At 38.3% G+C, this 21,379-nt stretch overlaps 1 protein-coding gene across 3 annotated transcripts; it reads left to right on the top strand.

Moving 5' to 3' along the window:
- The first annotated feature begins 12,660 nt into the window (after window positions 1-12,660).
- Window positions 12,661-20,334, top strand: agpat4 (1-acylglycerol-3-phosphate O-acyltransferase 4 (lysophosphatidic acid acyltransferase, delta)). Of its 3 annotated transcripts, XM_088086713.1 has the most exons (10): window positions 13,012-13,153; window positions 13,898-14,079; window positions 14,287-14,456; window positions 14,537-14,698; window positions 14,785-14,938; window positions 16,153-16,255; window positions 16,344-16,419; window positions 16,620-16,818; window positions 16,916-16,934; window positions 17,422-20,334. In XM_088086713.1, exons 2-10 carry the CDS (start codon window positions 13,902-13,904, stop codon window positions 17,456-17,458), a joined length of 1,098 nt encoding a protein of 365 aa, XP_087942839.1. In that variant the 5' UTR covers window positions 13,012-13,153; window positions 13,898-13,901; the 3' UTR covers window positions 17,459-20,334. The 3 variants fall into 3 exon arrangements, with proteins under 3 accessions (XP_087942838.1, XP_087942839.1, XP_042358665.2); XM_088086712.1 differs by lacking the exons at window positions 13,012-13,153; window positions 16,916-16,934 and adding an exon at window positions 12,661-13,005; XM_042502731.2 differs by lacking the exon at window positions 16,916-16,934.
- Window positions 20,335-21,379: the final 1,045 nt, after the last annotated feature.

Here is a 21,379-nt window from a genome sequence, read left to right as displayed (position 1 = left end):
AATAGATAATATGACCAGTCACTTTCCTGTAAAAGCTTCTCTTTTTTTCAATTCAAAACAAAGTCAGCCTCCTACCACAAGTCCAGCTCCTCAGATACCCTTCATATTAAAATAAAATTTGAAAATTTACATTACCTCAGCAGAGGTCATTGTGATAATGTACCACTGAGCCTGCAGAATCTTCTGGTTAAGAGAGATAAATTTGTCTGTGGTTTTGCACCAGACCATCTGTCTCACAGTGCGGAAACCAGGGAGTGAAAGGGTTAAGTAAATGATGGTGGGGCCAGGAAAAAAATGCGCTATTAGGGAAAATGGGGAAGTCAAAACCTTGCTCTCGTAGCTCTGTGGCAGAGATATTTGGGTTGAGGCTATTGGAATAGTCCACGTGGCACACACCAAAGACTGGCTATATGGGTCTGGCACTGGTGGCTGGTTTCAAGCCCAGAGCACGTTCCAGGGTGGTTCGTACAGCTTTGCCAGAGGATGTCAATGTGTGACACAGTAAACCAGCGTTTTCTGCTGAGGCGAGTATTTAGCAACCAGCAAGCATTTTAAAAGAATGAATAACCTCAAGCAAACTGGCTGCAATCAGCTGAAAGTGCATCATGAAAAGTCCATTTCACCAGTGATTTTGAGAAAAAAGTGTCAGAAGGTGGGAAGTTTGGAAAGACACAATGAACAAGTTAAAGATCATTTGGTGTTGATTTTGTATTTATCTTGGAGGTGCGGATATGGCGCTCGGCACCAGATTGTCAGTTTTAACAGCACAGAGAGACACACAGAAAGCTGAGGGTGGACAGGGAAGACTCTTATTCAAATACAAGAGATGTTCCCCTTCAGTCACAGTGGTGTGAAATACCAGCTTGTCCAATGCTGAGTTACAGTAACTACAGAGAATATTCAACTTTCTGCGCTCTTTACAGTCTCCGTTTCTTCCACACACTTTCCTCTATGCCCATTTTCAGATCTGCTAATGTGAAAACCCAACATTCTAGTGAGGCTGGATCGAAACAAATGATTCCTAAAAGGGGGGAAAGGGGAACTCAGAACCTGGAGTATTTTAGGAAACTTGAACAGAAATGTGCCTGAATCAAATTAATAAAAAAAATATAACACGCCATCGGCAAAAGTCACCGCTGAGAGAAACCCAAAAATATCAGTCAAAAAGTTCATTTTCATCTGGTCCAAAAATGTTATTATTCTAAGAAATTGGCTTCGCATTTATTGCACAGATATGGAAGTTTCATCAATCTAAATTTCATTAAGAAAGCAAATAGGCCTACGCTCCCTTTCCAGAATGTCAAACTACTCCTTAAAAAATATATATATTTGACATATTATATATATATATATATATATATATATATATATATATATATATATATATATATATGTATAAAGATTTTAAAGAAATAAAGGTTAAAAGTGAAGCAGAACCATTTGAGCCACAGAGGACATATTACATGTGTTAACACATGCTAAAAAATACTTTCTGTGAAATCGGTGGAGTAAACCTTTCAAATCAGCACCTTAAACCACAACCTAAAAATCTCAGCCACCCAGTTCGCTGCATCAAAGGAAACATATTTTTGATCAAAGAGCGATGTAGCTTTGACTCAAGGGAAGCATGCTTTTTTTCTGTTTCCTGGAGTCCAAGTAAAATCAGCGCTCAGTGTTCCCACCGGCTCCTTTAATGAGGGAACCTATGTTGTTGCTGAACAAAGTGACTAAGGGGCTGCCAAGGGCAAGTGTGCAAGGGAAGAAGTGGGTCTGTCATTCGAAATAAAGTAAGTCATTTATTTCAGGGCATGAGTTCCTCTAGTCACTGGAAAAATATCCACGGCCCTCTTCTCTGCCAACCTCGGGGGCGCACACTCATTGCTCCCAGAAAACAGAAGGTGCCAGAAGTGTTGGGCTGCAAGCTGTAGTCCTGCAGCACAGGGGCTCCAAGCTGTCTGCATGAACGCAGCTCTTTGATATTACTCATGGGTTTGAGATGCTTCACTTCAGATGCTTTAAATGACTGACATCAGAGAGTGGTACAACAGTCAAGAGCGAAGAAGTAGAGGGAAAAAAGAAAGTTTTCCCATGCGGCGGTAATTATATGTTTGGACATTTGCTCAAATCCAGGCTGAGAAAGGCACTCATCTTTTGGAAAAATCAAATGGAGCTGAATTTTTCACAGATAGTATAAAGTATGATCCTCAAAAGTGTTCAGGGTGTCAGAGCAAGGCTTGTTTTCACTTAGGTCTTGATGGCACCGGTGTGAAACTGGGAACAGATGCATTGGTTCTCATTAAATCAGGTTGTGAAGTCTTGGCCTGCCTGTAACCTTGCACAAAACAAATCCAGACAGTGCCGATAGCTGCAGGCTCTCTAAAGTCTGATTTATCAGACTTGCAAAAATAAACTCGGATCAAATAGAGCTCTCATATCTTTTGGAAAGCAGAAGCAATCAAGATATCCCTTACTTCCCTTTAGTTGGAGATAAATCACCTGCCCTTTGCTTTCAATGGTATTATCCAGGAATGCAAACGTCCACGATATTATTTAATATTTGGGAAGCTGCGCTGGCTGCGTGTTAGGATTCTGGAGTCAAGACACAAGACAAAGTCACCAAAGAAGCTTTAACCCTTCAGACCTGGTTCAACATCTCTTTTCTTTCGCTGCATTTTGGTGCACTATTAAACTATTTGACCCTTTGAAGCCTGAGCAAACTGGTTTGATTTCTTTTGGAAACATGGGGGAAAAGGCAATGACCAACTTAGCAAGAAATGTCCCGAAATAGCAAGAAATCAGTAAGAGGTGATAAGATATTACCAGGACTGTTATAAAAAAGAGGGGAGGATTATTAGAAAATTATCCAAAGAACTGTATTTATAATGACAATAATTAACATTATGTTACAGAAAAATCATATAATAAAATAAAAACATATAGATTTTCATTTTCAGCACTTTGGTCATTTTCTTGTTTTTTTTTTTTTTTACCTTTTTCATTTATTTATTTATTTTTTTGCAACTTTTTAACATTTTTTGCCAAGTTTTGGGCCATGTGTTATGAAGTTGCTCATTGCCTTCTCCCCATGTTTTTGAAAGAAATCAAACTTATTTTTTTGTCAGGTATGAAATAATACATTTTGGGCCTGATGACTTCTAACTATTTTAACTTTTTAAAAATAACCAGATATGTACTCAAAACCCCAGAAAACCTAAATGGTGAGTCAGTCTGACATGTCCTTGAGTCAGACAACATTCAGGGTCGCATAAAGGTCAAACTGAACTGTTGTGAATTGAGAAACAAATCTGACATCACCAACACGCTGCAAATGCAAAGATCACTCTGTTTCCTGAAGCTAAACACTACGTCTGAATAAGAGCTGAAACGCAAAAGTTTGTGACAGACTCATAAGTTCCAGCTGGAAACCAGACATGTGCTCTGCCACGCTCAGTGATGGCTGCTGCGCTGTGGACATGTGGAGGAGTGTCAAAGCTTTTGGCACACATAAACACTTTTACACAGTTCAGACATCACGTTACACCTGCACCTGAAATAACAGTCGAGCCAAATCTGCATGTTGCTAAGTTGTCACAAAGCGGCACCTGTTTGCTGACTGAAACTTCAAACCAACAAAGAAAAATCAACAGAATAATCTATCGCTGAATTAACTGGAATGACCGGGCCTGGAGAAAAAAGGATCACGACTCAGTACTAGTCTTCTCTGTAATGGGACTATTACTGCAGGTGTAAGTTGTTTTGGATAAGGTGCACTGTGTAATGTTTGTCCATTTGGGTGATGTATTTATTTAACATCTGGATCGGTTTTCTTGTGCTGTATTCAGATGCCTTTCAGAATCATGTAAACCTCTGAAACCTGATAAAATTGGTTTCATTTCTTTCAAAAACACATGAAAAAAGAACAACTTCGCAAGAAATATCCCACAAACTGAAAAAAGGGGTAAAAGGTGAACAAGGTGACAAGGAAATTATCTAAAAACCATTTGGTGGGGATAATGACATATGATTAAAAAAACAAGTGAAACATGTCCAAACTATATTTATAATTCTTTCAATTAAACACTGATAATGTCACAGAAAAAAAGATGATACATTTAAGCACTGTCTTGAAATCATTGTCTTGTTTTGTAGTTTGTTTGTTTGTCTGTGTTTTATTTTTCTTATTTCCTTTTTTTGGTGTATTTTAAGGAAATTTTGGTGTAACTTTGACTAATTTTTTGCTATTTTGGGGGGCATTTTGTTTTTAGTTGCTCATTGAACTCTTCACATGTATATATATATATATATATATATATATATATATATATATATATATATATATATATATATATATATATATATATATTCAAATTTATATGACTTTTTTAAACCAACGTATACAAACAAAATTCAAACAGTAAACACAATGACCCATATGTAATACTGGCATCAAAAATTTAATAAATAGACAAAAAATGGTTAGTCTAAGCTATTCAAACTGTTTACATAAACATACAATACAAATAAAGAAATACATCAATAATAGGCCTACTTTAAATGCCCTTATATCTGCATATGGCATATGCATACTACTGTTGGTGTCAGCGCAGCAGAGGCCTGAGGGACGGACATGACAGGAGGCGAAGGCAGCGCCGCGTTTGCTCTTTATGAGCGTGACTACAATGCTACAACTCCCCTCCCTTTTTTCACCAGTGGAAACAAGTGATCACACCAGATCCTTTTACATCTCTGATGGGTTTTTCAGCCATGTTGCACTCTGCTGTAATGGAACATCCACTCATGAAAATACACATGGCAAGCTGTTTGACGATATCAGCCACTCTCTGCCGTCTTTCCTTTTTTTTGGCCATTTTCCCACCAGGAAACTGCTAGAAAAATCTGTCAGAGTTTTCCACTCTTTATGCCAAAATTTTAATAATATTTGAAGATGTGTACATTAAAATATCTTTCACTTGACATTATTTAACTAACAGCTTAGATATCAAACCCACAATAAAAAGGCAAACGTTTATATGTACATTATATAACAGTGTTGCAATGTTATTCTAAAGCTAGAGTTTTGTTTATTTATGGCATATGACAGGAAATTGAGCAAAATTGCTATATAAATAATATGTGGGAGGACAGGTCAGCTGCTCCTGTAACTTTAATCGTAGCTCTAGAAGAAATGAGAAAAAAAAAAAAAACCTTCTGGAAGATTCATCAGTTTTGTGTTTAAATGATAAGAACGGAGACAGCAGTTAAACCGACGTTAATATTTTCCATGTGTCCTCAATAGACCGTTCACTTCAATGTCAACACTTGTGCTTACTGTGTGCTGATTGATTGAAGTAGACTTATCTCGAAAGTGAGAAAATAAGGAATTGAAACAGCTTTCATCATAAATAGTTCATCTTAAAGAATATATGGTGAAGTCTTTGAGTGCACTTGCCACTGTGCAAGTATGCCCCGCCTCCCAGACTAATGATATGGCTGGATATATATATATAGTCTGGCTGGCTGTAAACCCCAGTCAGGTTTTTTATATGGTAACAGTCTTCCGACTTCTGTGAGAAGTTGTTGGCTGTGCACATGTTCAGAAGCACAGCTGCTGGCATCGTCTGAAACACTGTCAGTATGTGCGTGATGAAAATCTTTGAAGGCAATCCCCGCCACTACCAAACAGTTGGAAAAGTACTCACAAGCAGTTTGACGGAGAAAAAAAAAAAAAAAAAAAGCATGAAGGTCTCTTTTATGTTTGTTGGGGCTGTAAAAAATGGCCCTGATTTGTCAAAATGCTGACACAGAACTACAGGGGGGCATACTCACTTTATCTAGTGGTCCTGCAGACTGGCGAAGAAGCACTTACTGAATTTTATTTTTAGGTGGACTTTCTCCTCATAAACTAGTCATCACATGGATCTGAAGGATTATAGTGGCACAAAAGCACAGTTAAGTATTTCAACTGTGTTTAAATACTATTATTAGTTTTATTAATACACTGCTTCTGACCTGAATGGTTTTGATGTGGGTTTTTGCTTAATTAGATAATTTAAAATTTGTTTTATTTCACTTCTTTTTTTGGGTTGTACAATTTCACATTTTACTGTACACTAACAAACAAATACAGCTATTAAGTTACCAGACTGCAACTGTTTCCTAAAAGGTTCCTCATATTGACTGTAAAGGTGATGATGTGTCAGTGTTTTGTTCACTACTTATTTCTGCTGCTTCCAAGTGACCAGACAGACAATTGTTGTTATGCAGATTTATGTAAAAATAACCCTTGTTCCCAAAAAAACATATTACTTAGCATTTTCAATAAAAATTGTATGTGTTCAAGAGAAAAACACAATAATTGCGCACTTCTTTTGGCCACTGGCAAGAGTACCACTAGCCGTAACACAATGTTGACATACTCTAAGTCCAATATATAGGATTTAGAAAGATCTATTGACAGAAAAGGAATATAATCCTCATTAATGTATAAGCAACTGAAAATAAGAACCTTTATGCTTTCACCACCTTAGAATGAACCATATATATCTACTTGTGGAGCAGCTCCTGGTTCTACAGTAGCCCATAATGGACAAATCAAGCACTAGCTCTGAACAGGGTCTTTCCCATTTTCCCATCTTGCGTTTTTGTGTTGTCCTCTGTATTTCTCCTATATGCTAAGCACACAAGAGATGTATTAGTTGGTTGCAATCTACAGCCTCGCTGATAGATGCCACTAAGTCTTACACACTAGACCTTTAAAGAGTAACTTCACGGCAGGCTGTAAAGCAATGTTTTGCTGCCCTCTCTGGTTGAAACGGTTTCACCTGTTTGACAACAACCGGCATCACTGATGAGTGTGTTTGGGTCTGGTCACATGTGTGCTTTGTTGCACCTGTAACCACACCCCAAAATGGACTTTTTTCACAGACTCATCACCGCAGGAAAAGCAAAGGTGAAACTGATTACATTAATGAAGGCTCAGTTCCATTTAGTGTGCCACTAAGCTATTTCAGCGAGCCAGCATGCACAATACCAGCACCTTTCCTAAATGGAATGCAGCTATTAGTAATGTTATTAAACACACCTGGGCTTTTACTACTGGGACATGTCAATATGTCTGCTATGAAAAGGGTCACAAGGTCCTGGAGTACTTCTGTACATCACTGCAGAAAGGTGAGATGTGATGGATTTTCAGGGGGTGTTATGTTACTCTCTTAAAAATGTTACATTGAACATGCAAGCAAACAGTTTCCTTTTAACTCATAAAGATAGACATTTGAACACCTGTTTCTGGTCAGCTGATGAATCTAAGTTCAATATTAACCCTTCCTTAAGCTCTGTTTTGGTCTTCATTAACTACTAACGGAAATAAATGGCTCTTCAGCTTCTAAATGTTTTCACCAGCTAGTAACCCACAACTAGTCTGTAAAAGACAGACTGACTGTAAAACCGAGACCACGAGCTGACAGATGCTAAGATACTCTGTAAAGCTGAGGGGAACTGCAGAGTTGATAATGATTGACCCCTCTTGAATTATGCATAGATTTTAATGTGTTGTTAATATAAAAATGTTGATTGGGACAGCTTAAGTGTATCAAAAAATTTAAAAAATAATTAAGCAGAATGACCTCTTCATTATTATTATTACATTTTATTATTATTCTGATGTATTAATGTGATGCATTGAAGTGTTTTATATGGTCAAGGTGAAGCTTATAGGTTACACACGGTTGGGTAGATTCATTTCTAAAAATGTATCATTTAATAGAATGATCATATGTTTGGTATTTAAAACTTAAATCTGTAAAGTATTGTGTAACTGTGTAGCTGTCAAATACATACATATATATCCCCAGCTCCTGCAGCCAGTTTGTTTAAGTGTCCCAGAGCAAGATAACGAATCCCAAATTGTATGAATGTTTTGGGTTTTTTTTTTTTTTAACTCTATAGCTCATTGTATGGTTGCCTCGGCCAGCAGTTTATGCGTGTTAATGTGTGAATATGTGTTAATAGGTGACTGTGACCAGTAATGTGACAGTTTTTCGTGTGGTCAAGTCAAGTCAATTTACCATGTAGTCGACTAAAGCATATAATGTTATAATCTGAAGTGAAGTGGAGTAGAGCAAACTGTATCAAAGCAATATTAATTTCTAGACTGCAAAATACAAAAATATTTTTGAAACCACTTATGTATATTTCTGTACAATATTAGTCTTTTTAGCAAGGAGAAGCCTTCTCTGCTCCTCCATTGCCTTTTGTGCTGTCGTAACTATCACATTCTGCACAGAGACAATGACCATAAGAAATGCCATGCTGTTCCCATTTTGATAAATTACACCACGAGCACAAACTGCTGCTCGCACACGTGTGCAGTGACCAACATTCGGAGTTCTGCACATATGACCTCATGTTGAATCAATTTCTCATTCAAATCCCAGTTCTGACATCTGTCAGAGGAGGCAAGAGAAAAAGTTGAAAAAGAGGACATGTAATTATATAACCATGCAGTATTTTAATCTTCTTCTCCTTTGTGATGGCGTTACATCAAATAACTTCACTCAGGCCAGCGCTTTTTGGCACTCGGTTCAGGCGGCAGGCCTCATACGTGGGCCCCTGAGGAGAGCAGCAGAGCAGGTGTCTCCAGAAAACCTCCCAGTGTTTCACTGACAGTCGGATGTGTCGGTGAGGCCCACGTTTTCTTTGCCTGATGGACGAGGCTGCGGAGCCGAGTCCTGGGAGAAACAGACATTGCGTACATCAGGATCTCATTACTGGCTTACTGCACATATACACTGTGTCAAATAAAGTTTAGGCCCCAGGCTATGTTGTCACTTTTTCTGATTTGTACTTTTTTCCCCTATATGTGCGAGAGCCATGCATTCAGAGAATCTGAGCACATTATCTCCTTTCATGACACTCCAACATGCAGTCTGCCAAAATTACTTAATCAGATTTAGCGCCTTATTTACAAAAGCTTGCGCAAAACCTGAATGAGAGCAGCATTTCCACATCAGAGTTCTTCCTGATTTATTCAGACCATTTGCACAAATATAGTCAGTCACAGTTTTCCAGTCAGAATACCAACAAATGTTGCTGACTGTGCTGTCTGGTCAAATCATTTGCCTCAGACTTGTTGTGCAGCTGCATTTTGTACTCCAAACATGGCGAAACTCTCTTCCTCACTCTTTCAAAGCAGTTTTTACTATCACCTGCATGTCTGTTACTGAGCCATTGTACCAAAATAATAGCGTGTTGTGTTTTAACTAGCCTATTTCCTCAATAGCATAAGTGTATAGTTAATATTCAGTTATGGCTTTTAGTTTTGGTAAGATTTTCCGTGGCCCCATCTGGCCACCCCTATGAAAAATTTCTGGGGGTGCCACTGGAATATGTACACAGGCTTTCTCACAGCGAGACCCAAAATGTTGTATGTTGAGAATTATCTGTTGACCTTTAAGAGCTATTTAGAGGGGTTGAATGAGTGTTAATTTGTTCCGGGTAAAAGGAGTAAAAGCTGGTCACAGTCTATTGACGCAGAACGGCTCATAAATCACACTTATGCAGTGATTTCACTTAATCCTCGCTGCATTCTTTATAGAGCATGCTCGTCCAAATCGCCCCTGTGTTGCTGAGCCAAAAGTATACTTCTCCCTGGCTGAAAGCTGTTGGCTTTGGCGCACTGCATCAACCTGATTCCGTCTTGACTGAAAAATATCAGCTGTAGCAACTGATTTTTATAAGAGTAACTAATTAACTTCAGAATAAAGGAACAGGCATCGGCTGTTAAGGTTTTTTTTTTTCGGCGTTCCTAATAGGGTGAGAGATTTTCAAGATAAAAGCGGATGTTTTGGTGTTGGCCAGCTTTCCTGAATGTCAAAGAAGCATGTAGTCCAGCTTCATTACATCTGGCCTTTAGTTTGATCTAGCAAGGAAGCTTTTTTAAATTATTTTTATAGCCTCTCTACTTGATTTAACAGTGGACGATAAATAAGAGTAGGAAGATGTCATGCAACAAATGTCAAGAGCTGCACTCAAACTCACGACATTACTCTTATATGGTATCCAGTTGCTTGCTGTACCAAAGAAAGGACCTAGAAGGGCAACTTTAACAGTAACACATAACTCATTTAATGAAAGTTGACATTTCTTGGAAAAGGGTACCTTTTTGCGGCGAGGTGCCCCCCATTCAACACATCTTTGAATCCAATAACCTCATATCAACTGCACTTTTCCAACAAAGAGTCCGTGAAATGTGAATGAGACACTCTCCTCCCTGGCTACCCACACTGGGAAAGAGGCACACTGATGGTTGGTCATTTCAGTTCAACAAACAGTTTCAAGACGCAAGTTTTCACTGTGATTTACATTTTCCATTTTACAGCCATTCTCACATACTTGCCTCTTGCACGCTTGGGGCTATGCCCTGCAGTGTTTCAGCTTCAACAGTTTTTAGAGTACATCTTTAAGACTATCAGATATTGCATGGTTATTTCACTAGAGGTTTTTGGTTCAGGTTGTTTGTGAGCATTTTTATGCAAAAATTAAAAATGGGCCCAATTTTGCATAAAAAATTGTGGAGTGTAGCATGAGCAGAAGAAGCACCCAATAATTTTTCGGAGCATATCTGAATCTTGACACAGAAAGACAAATTGTTTTTCACTTTCATTAAAGTGTCAGTGTGTTGGAAATATTGGCTGAATTGCATGTAACATAAGCATGTTTTTTTGTGTGTATAATGTTTTGGGTGTATGCCCTGTAGCTCCATCCACTAATCCATCCAACCCAGGCTGACTAAACCAATTAAACTGTTTCCTTTATCGCCCTCAACAAAAGTAAATGCCTCATGTGCTGTCAGTATTGAATTTGATTCAATAAAATGATTACTTTTGGCTAATCTAAACCATCTATCACCGTCTATCTTACACATGTAGGCACATCAAACTGTGTGATAATTCTTCCACATACAGTGCTTCATCGCTTGTGAGGCTACAAAGAGACTTGCACATACTACACTTCACAACTTTATTCCCTTGAGCCCCTTTACACTCTTTGTCTTTGGTATTTGAACATAAAAAGCTTCCTGAGCTACTTAACTGTATGTTTGGACCTCTGTAGTCAGGCATGTCCTCTTTTCAAGGTTAGTTGCTCGTAAAGAACATGCAGGCTGAGGCATTATGGGACCAGTAAAAAGAGAGCTTGGAAACACTTCTCAGCAGCCCCCAAAGGTGGAAAGGTCACAGGACCCCATTAACTTCCTTTCAGGGGTCTTTGGGTTGCAAAGAAAAATAATCAAATACTGTTTGGTTTGACATGGAGGGTCCATATAGAGGACATATCAAAATTTTTCTTTCAGACAAAACCAAAAAATATATGTGCGCATAATAATAAGTCAAACTGATTTATTTACAGTATGTGCCACAGGGAAATGTATTCTGTTTGTCTCATCTATGGGAACTGTGTTCAGTGTGTCTTTGTTTCCCTCTGGAGTCGGTAAGATGAAACTGTTTGAGATATTTATTTTGGGTCAGATTGAAGTAAGCATTAATATTTAATATTGAGGGTTTGACATCAGTTAGGAAAGGTAAGGAGTGTAGCTGTTTTCTTATCTGTCACATCTTATTTTTTCCTGAGTAGTGGTAATATTTTCTGTGAAAAAAATTACATCTACTCTGTTTCCATGAGCCAATTCATACTAATGAAGGAAAAATAAAGTCTGCACTCTGGATTATACTTCCATAAATATTGAATTAAATTACCACCAAGGTGATGTTTCAAGCTGCATGCTCTTCATGAGACCAAAACAACCACTTGTCTGATGAAGAGCAGGTAGCTCAAAACGCCACTTTGAGGGAAATTGAATTAAATGTTTATGGGAGCATAATCTACTGTGCGGACTTTGTATTTTTCTTCCCTTGTATTGTCTCTCGTGTTGTACCTAGTTTTTGTCATCTGAATGTGCATGTGTTTGAACTTTTAGTCCAACAATGTAAATACTAATGTAATTATTAACTGTGAAAAACCTGATTGACAGGCTTCCTGAGTGTTTGACCCACATGAATGTGTCTGTTGTGCCTCTTGGAGAACCTTTAATTTTGGGGAAGTGGATTATTTACATATATTATTTATTTTAAAGTCAGTGAATATGTTTTGTAGTTTTTGACGACACAGCAGATTTTGTTATATTTAGTTTTGGACAGTGTGTAATCTCGGTTGCGTTTTAACCATAGGCCCACTGCTACAAAACCCAACTCCAGATATGCTATATTAGATATTGAATGTTTTCACTTTGGGTCAACTGCTCCTTTAAAATCACCTTTTAATCCGCACATACACTGCATTACCAGCAGAGGGTACTGTCCACCAACACAGCACTATTTACAGCAGCTGTCTGTACAGTCCCGCCACATTGCCTACATATTAAACAGAACCAGAGCCTGTGCAGCCAGAGTTATCACATAAATTCAGTCAAAATAAAACAAGGAAGTGACCTTGTCGCTCAGACAAAAGCTACTTGTATGGGTTTTGTGATACTTTGTTATATCTATAAATTAAAGACCACTGCGCATGTGTCCTGCTCCCGGTGTAACATACTCTTGCGTTTCCTGTTACCTAATACAGGCAACGCAGAGAGGAGGGGAAAACAACAGACAGAGGTCTCACTCATGCCCAGGTTGAGGCACCGAGAAACGCCAAGTGTAATTAATTACATGTGAAACCATAGCGCAACAATTAAGTATTGTTACTATCATGGGATTTAGTGAACGCTTTCGTGGTTGATTGCTAACATCTGTCACAAACAGGGCGGCTACCGTGCGTGCGACTACGCTTTCCCCCTCCCACGATGAGTCATCTTGCGAGGAACAGACGATCTTTGCAGACCGCCTGGCTCCAGAGGTTTCTTCAAGGAAGCAGAGCTCGCATACGTCTCCATCCCCGGCTCCAGGCGTGGCTTTCAGATGGGTGTGGTTGCTTGTGCTGAGAAGTTTTCCTGCTCCAGTGAGTCGACTGGTGAGTACACATGTTGACTGAATCTTGAGTTCAGTCTGAAGAGGAGCTCCAAGTGGCATGGACAGAAATTGAAGGCTTGTGGAGCTTTTTTTATTTACCATATTTTTAAAGTTGAAGCTCTCTGAGGCAGGGCAGCTCTGTGATCAAGGTAAATGTCACATGTTGTGGATGGATTTAAGGTGAATGCGTCAGTTGTATGACTGTTATCAGTGAGCTGACCTTTAGCAGACCCACGTGTGTTGATATCATCTGCATTACGAGCAGTTTTTCCATATAATCTCACCTCTTCATGTAAAAGCTGCGTAACTATTTTAAACTTTATTAGATTTTTTTCTGTTGCCACTTACTTTGTAGACTTGCAGGGTGTGTTTTGCCATCAGAAACAGTTTGATGGTAAATAATGATAGTGTGTGAAAATTGAGAATGTAACCTTTACATAAGCTGTAATAGTACAGTATGATTGGCCTGACCTTTCAGAATACACTGATCCAGTGACACATGCACAGAAACTGATATTACCTTGAGTCTCAGGAAATGCTATGACAGACTAGCAGGTATGGGTTGGGCCATGAATAATTGATGATACAGTGTTCCATATATCCCTGCAAAGGTCACTGATTGTCAGGAGTGGATTTTTGCCCTGTGATTGGCTGTTTATCCACAGTCCAGCTCAAAGGCTCCATTCACCCGATGAAACCAGAAAGTCCAGTCAAAGGAAAGCTTTATGTCAGAGCGTGCTGAGTGCTGTGTGAACAGTTGCTGTCACAGCCCCGGGGCAACACTCGCTGATGTCTCTGTCTGACAGAGCTGAATGATGAAATGTGTCTTCTCAAGTCAGGTGTGTAATAGGAGGAGTTGTGTTTTAATGCTTTAAATTGTGCAACTCTTGCAGAACAATGGGCCTCCTGCAGCTGCTGAAATCCCAGTTCTTGTGCCACCTGATCATCTGCTATGTGTTCCTGGCCAGCGGCATCATTGTCAACCTGTTGCAGATCTGCACTTTACCTCTGTGGTTTGTCAATAAGCAGTTGTTCCGCAGGATCAACATCAGACTGGGCTATTGCATCAGCAGCCGTACGTACTGTCCTTATTCTCTGCCACATAGATAATCTGCTGTTTGATTTGCTGCCAGGAGGAAGAAAACTGTCTTTTCAGTATTAACTTTGTTGCAGTGATTGCACAGATTTAAACACTGTTGCATGCATGCTGTGGAATCAGACAGACCGCTTAACAATTTTTCACTAACATTCACTTTTTTTTTACATTATTGCTGATCCTCAGAGTTGGTAGCTGCCCTGGAGTGGTGGTCAGGGACAGAATGCATGCTCTACACTGACCCAAAGAGTTTGCCGCTCTATGGAAAAGAGAACGCCATTGTGCTTCTCAATCACACATATGAGATCGACTTCCTGTGTGGCTGGACCTTCTGTGACAGATTTGGAGTTCTTGGGGTAAGAGAGTATCCCAAAATTCTCTGTTCTTTTTTGACCTCTCAGTTCTACTTTTAACATGCTTTAATCCTTTTCCCCAGAGCTCAAAAGTCTTAGCCAAGAAAGAGTTGAGTTATGTACCTGTTATTGGCTGGATGTGGTACTTCCTGGAGATAGTTTTCTGCAAGAGGAAGTGGGAGGAGGACCGAAGGACAGTGGCTCAGAGTCTTCAGAACCTGCGGGATTACCCAGAAAACTTTTGGGTATGTTTGTTGAAATTGTTAGGTTGATGTTACAGAGATATTTGGAATAATGACATTAATGAATAATCTTTTTTATCTGGGGCTAGTTCTTGCTTTTTTGTGAAGGAACACGCTTCACACCAAAGAAACACGAGATCAGCATGCAGGTGGCAGAAAGCAAAGGTTTACCAAAACTGAAGTATCACCTTCTGCCCAGGACCAAAGGCTTCTGGGTAACTGTCCAAAACCTCAGAGGGACTGGTGAGTGTCCAATCATTGATGAAGTGTTTAAAAGAATAGTGTGTAAAATTTAGGAGGTTTCGTAGTGTCTAAGGGTGATGTTTGCAGATTGAAGATAGAATAACTTAAGTGTCCAAGGTTAAGGATATTTTAAATTATCTGCAGAGGGGGTTTCCTCTGCAGACCTGGTGATTGAAAACACTAAATTAAGCAGTTTCAGGTTAGAAATCAGAGTTTTCGTCTTAGCTGTTTGTCTTGTCCCAGATGCGCCACTCGCCCAGCACCTGCCAGTGTGTACTCACCTATTTTTAGTGCCGAATTATCCTTAGACTGTGCTACTTTCTTTCCAAAACAAACAAAGCCAGTGATTGTCATAAAAAAATATTCAATATGAAACTATGTGCATGTCCTTCACTGTCTGCATGCAGGCATGTGAAGAGGCACCAGGGAGTCTTAAAGTTAAGATACTGTAAAATAAAGACCTTGAATATTTTCACACTCAAATGTTAAACAGGCTGATCCAAGAATTAGACAACAGTCGTTTTTGACTCCTCCAGAACAGGCCTCTGTATGAGTTATGTCAAATATGCTATATAGACTGAATCATTGTTCTGTTACTCAAATTTTTTGGAGTCTCTGTCTATATGCATGCTGTACACAGAGCTTCACGGATCTAACTTGTGTTGTAATTAAATGTATATATTCAAGTAAGAACAGCTGTTTATTTTATTTTTCATCAAAATGAAGATTGAAAAGTTCAAGTTTTTCTACATAAGTGATTTAACTGGTATAAACATTGAATAAAGCGGTTTCACATTAAAAAAAATATTGCTTTTCCGACACTCTAGTCGTGGAGGGGCTGCCAACTACAGCTACCGACACAAAAACTCGAATTACATTATCTAACGCCAGTGTTTGGTTTGTCTGTTCTGGGCTACTGTAGAAACAACATGGCGTCCTCCGTGTATGAGGACCTGCTCACTTTGTAGCTATAAACAGCTTATTCTAATTTAACAAAAACACAAATATTCTTATTTTCAGCTGATTATTTACTAAATAAAAGATACTTCTTATGTTTAATTTCTGCCAATATATCCCCCGAAATCGTACACACTGGACCTTTAAATATGGCCACCAGTAGATATGACATGCGGTGTATGTCTGAGGGGGAGGGGCTGGAGAATTTTGCAAATCAAATGTACAGTTAACTGTCGTGTGTGTTTTGTCTTGTGCAGCTGCAGCTGTTTATGACTCCACACTGAACTTCAGAAACAATGAACTGCCAACCTTGCTCGGAGTTCTTAATGGGAAGAAATATCATGCAGATTTATATGTGAGGTAAAAAGAAACATTTGCTGCATTGTATTTCCTGTTTAGGTGGTGTAATAATTGTTTATCTGAGAGATCTGACTTCCCCTCTTTGCAGGAGGATCCCTCTGGAGTCGATCCCAGAGGACGAGGCAGAGTGTGCTGCCTGGCTACACAAACTCTACCAGGAAAAGGCGAGAGGGTGCTGAGGGTGGAAATTTAGACATTTATGCCTTTAATTTATAAATTAAAGCGGGCTAATGTTGAGAATTTTCTCCCTTTTGAAACATTACATAAGTTACCATCACTTTGTAGAGACATTGTCAGAGATGTGGCTTACAAAGAGCAAACTGTTATCTGTGTTAACTCTGTGTTTGCGTTAATGATTCAACAGGATAGCTTTCAGGAGCACTACACACAAACAGGGCGTTTCCCCGGCCCCCTGGTGAGTCCCCCAAGCCATCCCTGGGCTTTGATCAACTGGCTTTTCTGGGCCTGCTTGCTCGTCTACCCGCTTGGCCTGCTCCTCACTCAACTGATCAGCACTGGATCGATATTGACCATCTTAGCTTCTGTGGCGCTCTGCTCCGCAGGTTGGTTACATGTATTCATGCCTAAATCATCCTGAAATGGGTATAAAGATCCTTAATTTAACCAGATCCTTTTTGTCCAAAACATTCCATAAAGCAGCAGATTTGACAACTACAATGTAAGTTCCCCCTTTTATTTTTGAAAATGTGATTTTTCAGATTCAGGAGCATGTCCCTAACATCATTCAGGCATGTATGTGCTCACTCAGCAAAGTTAAAAATTCATCCGTCTGAGTAGTTTCACTGAAATGTGAAATGGAGAAGTGATTTCTCTCACAGCATGGGGATTCATGAGGAACATGTTAGTTTCCACAATAAATAAAATCATGTGTTTGGTATTTTTTTTTTTTTTTATTGAAAAAGACCAACCTCTTTTACATTTATTAAAAAGTGTCTGATAAACTACATTTATTTTTTTTCTAGACATTGTTAACCTTTAGCTTCTAATCTTAAAGGGACAAATTCAACTAGTCACTAAATTCTGATCCTGAGCAGGCTTTGTACCTTAAGGGAGAATATACTGTGGAAATAACCATGTCCACACCTTCTTTATGACTCGCTCAGATAAGCCTCTAAATGCAACCCGTCTTAATCTTTCCTCTACAGCTTCACTGGGAGTTCGCTGGATGATTGGCCAGACTGAGATCAACAGAGGCTCAAGCTACGGGAATAAGGAGGTCCATTTAAACAACAACTAAAGACTCCTGACTTGCTCAGAGCTGCTAGTTTGCACCGCTTCATGTCTGCAGGCTGCCAGCAACAAAATATGTAAACACTGGTCTGACAGGAGCTGTTCGACTAGTGCAAACCCGCTCCAGAGCACAATGCAGACAGCAGAGTCTCGTTGTGCCGCTGTGCTGCAGAAGCTCCAGATCATTGAACAGGATTGTGGTGGGCAGCTGCCTTTGGTAAACTCATGATAAGAAAGTGAAGCAAGATAAAAATAAAAAATAGCTTTATTACATTCTCCTTAAATCAAAGTGCAAATATTTGAATGCAGACAAGGTGAGCATTTTCACTGGTAACTCAAACTGGAATTACAATTCAACCAAGTGTAAAATGGACTACCTCTGTGATTGTTATGTAAATTGGAATTTCATGTTGGAAGAAAATACACATTTCACTTTTTTTAAAAAAAGCACACTGGTTTATTTTTTGTATGTTGCAAACAGTGGCAGGGAAGTAGAAGTGGTGGTGTGTGTCTGTGTTTACTCTTCAGCAAAGGCAGAGACAGAATACATCACAGAATCTCACACTTGCCCGTTGACAAGTGTTGAATTGTGTGTTATGAGTATTAAGATTTATGGAAAGCAGGAATGCTTTAAAATAGACAGTAGCTCATCTTGATTTCTACATCATTTTACATTCCTGTACCCATGCCTGCCTCTGCAAGTTGAGATAAAAATAAGGAGAGTCATTGCCCAAACTACAGGTCACTTCCGTGTTAGTTTGACATAAATAGATATACTGAACTGTTGCATAACAAAAACACTCCACAACTGATCTGCAATGCATCTCTTTATGATTTTATGACAGAGAAACAATTACTTGGATAGTAAGCTGGTATTTCAGTCAGTCTCCTCTGCCTATGATTATGTTTACGTGGACACGAATAACCCGTTTATGATCAAGTTTTTGGGGTATAATGTTAATATGTAAACAGCATATTGCGATCATGAAAAAACTGATTATGCTATATATGCAGAATGTGAATAACATGATTTCTCTGTGCTCACTCAATCGCCATGTCCTGAATATGATCATAACCACGATAAGCCTCATAAAATGGGTTATTAACGTCAATGTAATCGCAGTCAGTCATTGGAGACTCCAGTCATACATGCAGCATAAAAAAAAGCATATAGATATCCTTGCATTTTGTTGTTGGTTTAGCGAGCACTCTGTGAAACAGAAAATATTCAGGACCTTTTTATGAAGCTAGAAAGAAATGGTAGAAATAATAATAATAATAATAATAACCGTACGAGAGACTTTGAAGCAGCTACATATCGCACTTGTTCTTGTTTTAATGTAAACCCTGAGTCTTAATCCTGTTGCTTTTAACTAGTATGTATCTTATTTGTTTTGTTGTGTGAGTTGGTGTTGTTTGTCTTTGATTGTTGCAATATTTCTTAGACTGCTGTCTTGGCCAGGCTTCCCTTGAAAAAGAGGTCATTGTATCTCATCAGGACCGACCTGGTTAAATAAAGGCTAAATAAAAAAATAAAATGAAATAACACAACGGTGGGATTTATCAAAGGGTAACTTTGGTATTTTTCAACTGAGACATTATCTGATCATGTTTTAGTGTCTGAGTGATTAATGGGAACCATAATGTTTGAAATTGGTCCAGTGTTGAGAAAAACTGCTGCACAACCTGTGAAACAGGCTGCAATGTAATCACTCTGGGCTAAAGCACACTGTCAGTGTATGTTCACTAAATGTAATTGGTTTGTTGTCAGAAGATGTGAAGTCATGTCTTCCTTCTGGTGAAGTGAAGTCGACATTTCTTTGTAAACAGTGTTCCAAGGTTCAAGCCCCAGGCTGTAAAGTACTCCACTTTTTAACCAGCTGTTACTTGAAACCAGCAGGTTAATGTGTGATGTCTTTCAGGACTTTATGTCCAACACTGAACTTGTTGTCCATATTTTAAGTTTTGTGACCTTCGTCTCTCTGACTTCTCCTTCTGAGGTTGGTTCCTGGCCTTGGAGCTGGAGGGCGGGTTTAAAGTGGTTGTCAGGAAACTACCTGCTTTTGGGTAGATTTCCTGTTTCTACCCAACTGTTTTTAATTCTTGTGGTTTAAAAGCTGACATGCCATATCATGTGCTATTTAATTAATCTCCAAATTAAAATTTCCAATCTCGGGTGACAAATCTCAAATATTCTATATATTCAACTCAGGTAAAAAAGAACTTTCATTCAATTCATAACTCATCTTGTTAAAGCCTACTATGACCGATGAATAGCAGCTGATCTGTCGATTGGTTGAGTGGAAAGGTGGTTGTAATTCAATACAAAAGTTCTGAGTTCAATTCCTGCTTGTGCCATTCTGGAGGAAGTTTGAATTTTTGCATATTCTACAATATATTTTGACACTTTTTACATAGAAGCACGATATGTGTATGAATTAATAGATATGAGATGCACTACAGATCTTAAATGATATAAAAAATTAAAAAGATGTAGTCATGTGAAGTACATCATGTCTATGAAAGTAGATTTATTTTCTGTCAAAAGACCATCAGCATATATGATGACCATCATGACATTTTTTAAAGATCATCAATAGTTTTGCTTCTCATCAATTAAAAAAGTAGCAGGCATTCAAATGCTTGCAATGTCTTTGGATGCTGAAAAATACCTCTTGCTGGTCTAATGTCACCTTTTTTTTTTGCAGTTTGGTTGACAATTTTTGTATGCCATTTTTGCCAACACACTATACTTTACTATGTACAACAGTATAACGACAAAAATATACCTATAGACCAAAAAATAAAATAAACAATTATGCAAAATTGCCCATTTCTGAATAATGCTTATCAAAATGTTATAATTAATGCATCAATGTGCAAATTACTTTAATGTTGTAGCTTGTAAAGTTGGGGCCTTTTTACTTCATATACTGCTTGGCAGTTTGTGATTTTTACCAAGGAGTCAATAATGTCCATAATAATTTATCATCATTTAATTGTTGATTATATTTTAGATAAATAGTCTGAATCTGCAAAGTAATTAGAAGTTTTCAGTAAATTACTGGAATCAAAAAAACTGAAAATTTACCTCTAAAATGTAGTGGTGTTGAAATATAAAGTAGCAGAAAATGGAAATGCTCAAGTACAAGTACCTCAAAATTATAGGTACAGCTAGGTACTTGAGTTAATGTGCTCTACTTTTTACCATTACCCATGACCACCAGGGGCCCCCAGAACCCGCATTTTGCATTGGCTGTTGTAATGTTGCTGCATTGAAATACTGCACACAATTCACAGAGGGTAACAGGAGTACATTTATGCAAGTACTGTACTTAAGTATGAATTTTAGGCACATGTGCTTTACTTGAGTTTTTTTTTCCCCCATGCTACTTCATACTTTTTCTCCACAACACTTCAGAGGGAAATATTGTACCTTTCACTTCATGCTACATGTAATGTACACCTTTAGATATTTCACAAATTTGGATTTTTGCATAGCAAGAGTTTATAAAAAAAATGTCTTGTTATAAATTAAATTACCAAACAGGTTATACAAGTACACCTGCAATTATAGGTTGATTAATCAATCAGCTGATTCACAGACAGACAAGAAATGAATTGCAAACTATTGCCAACTATTTTGACAAACATTTGAGTTTTGGGGTGTTTTGTATATATAATTTATAATTTTCATTTTTTTTGGAATTTGTTTTTTTCTGCATTTTCCCAATAATACTTATTTACTTTCACTAAATAAACATTTTCAATATGCAGGACGTTTACTTGTAAAAGAGTATATTTACAGTGTGGTACTTTCACTTAAGTAAAGCATCTTAATACTTCTTTCGCCACTGGCCATCTGAAATTAGT

The sequence above is a fragment of the Plectropomus leopardus genome, chromosome 13 (genome assembly GCF_026936395.1).
Source record: "Plectropomus leopardus strain MGB_pleo_1.0 chromosome 13, ASM2693639v1, whole genome shotgun sequence".
Classification (NCBI taxonomy): Eukaryota; Metazoa; Chordata; class Actinopteri; order Perciformes; family Serranidae; genus Plectropomus; species Plectropomus leopardus.
Note: the sequence above shows the minus strand (reverse complement) of the source record. Positions and strands in the feature narration are given on the sequence as shown.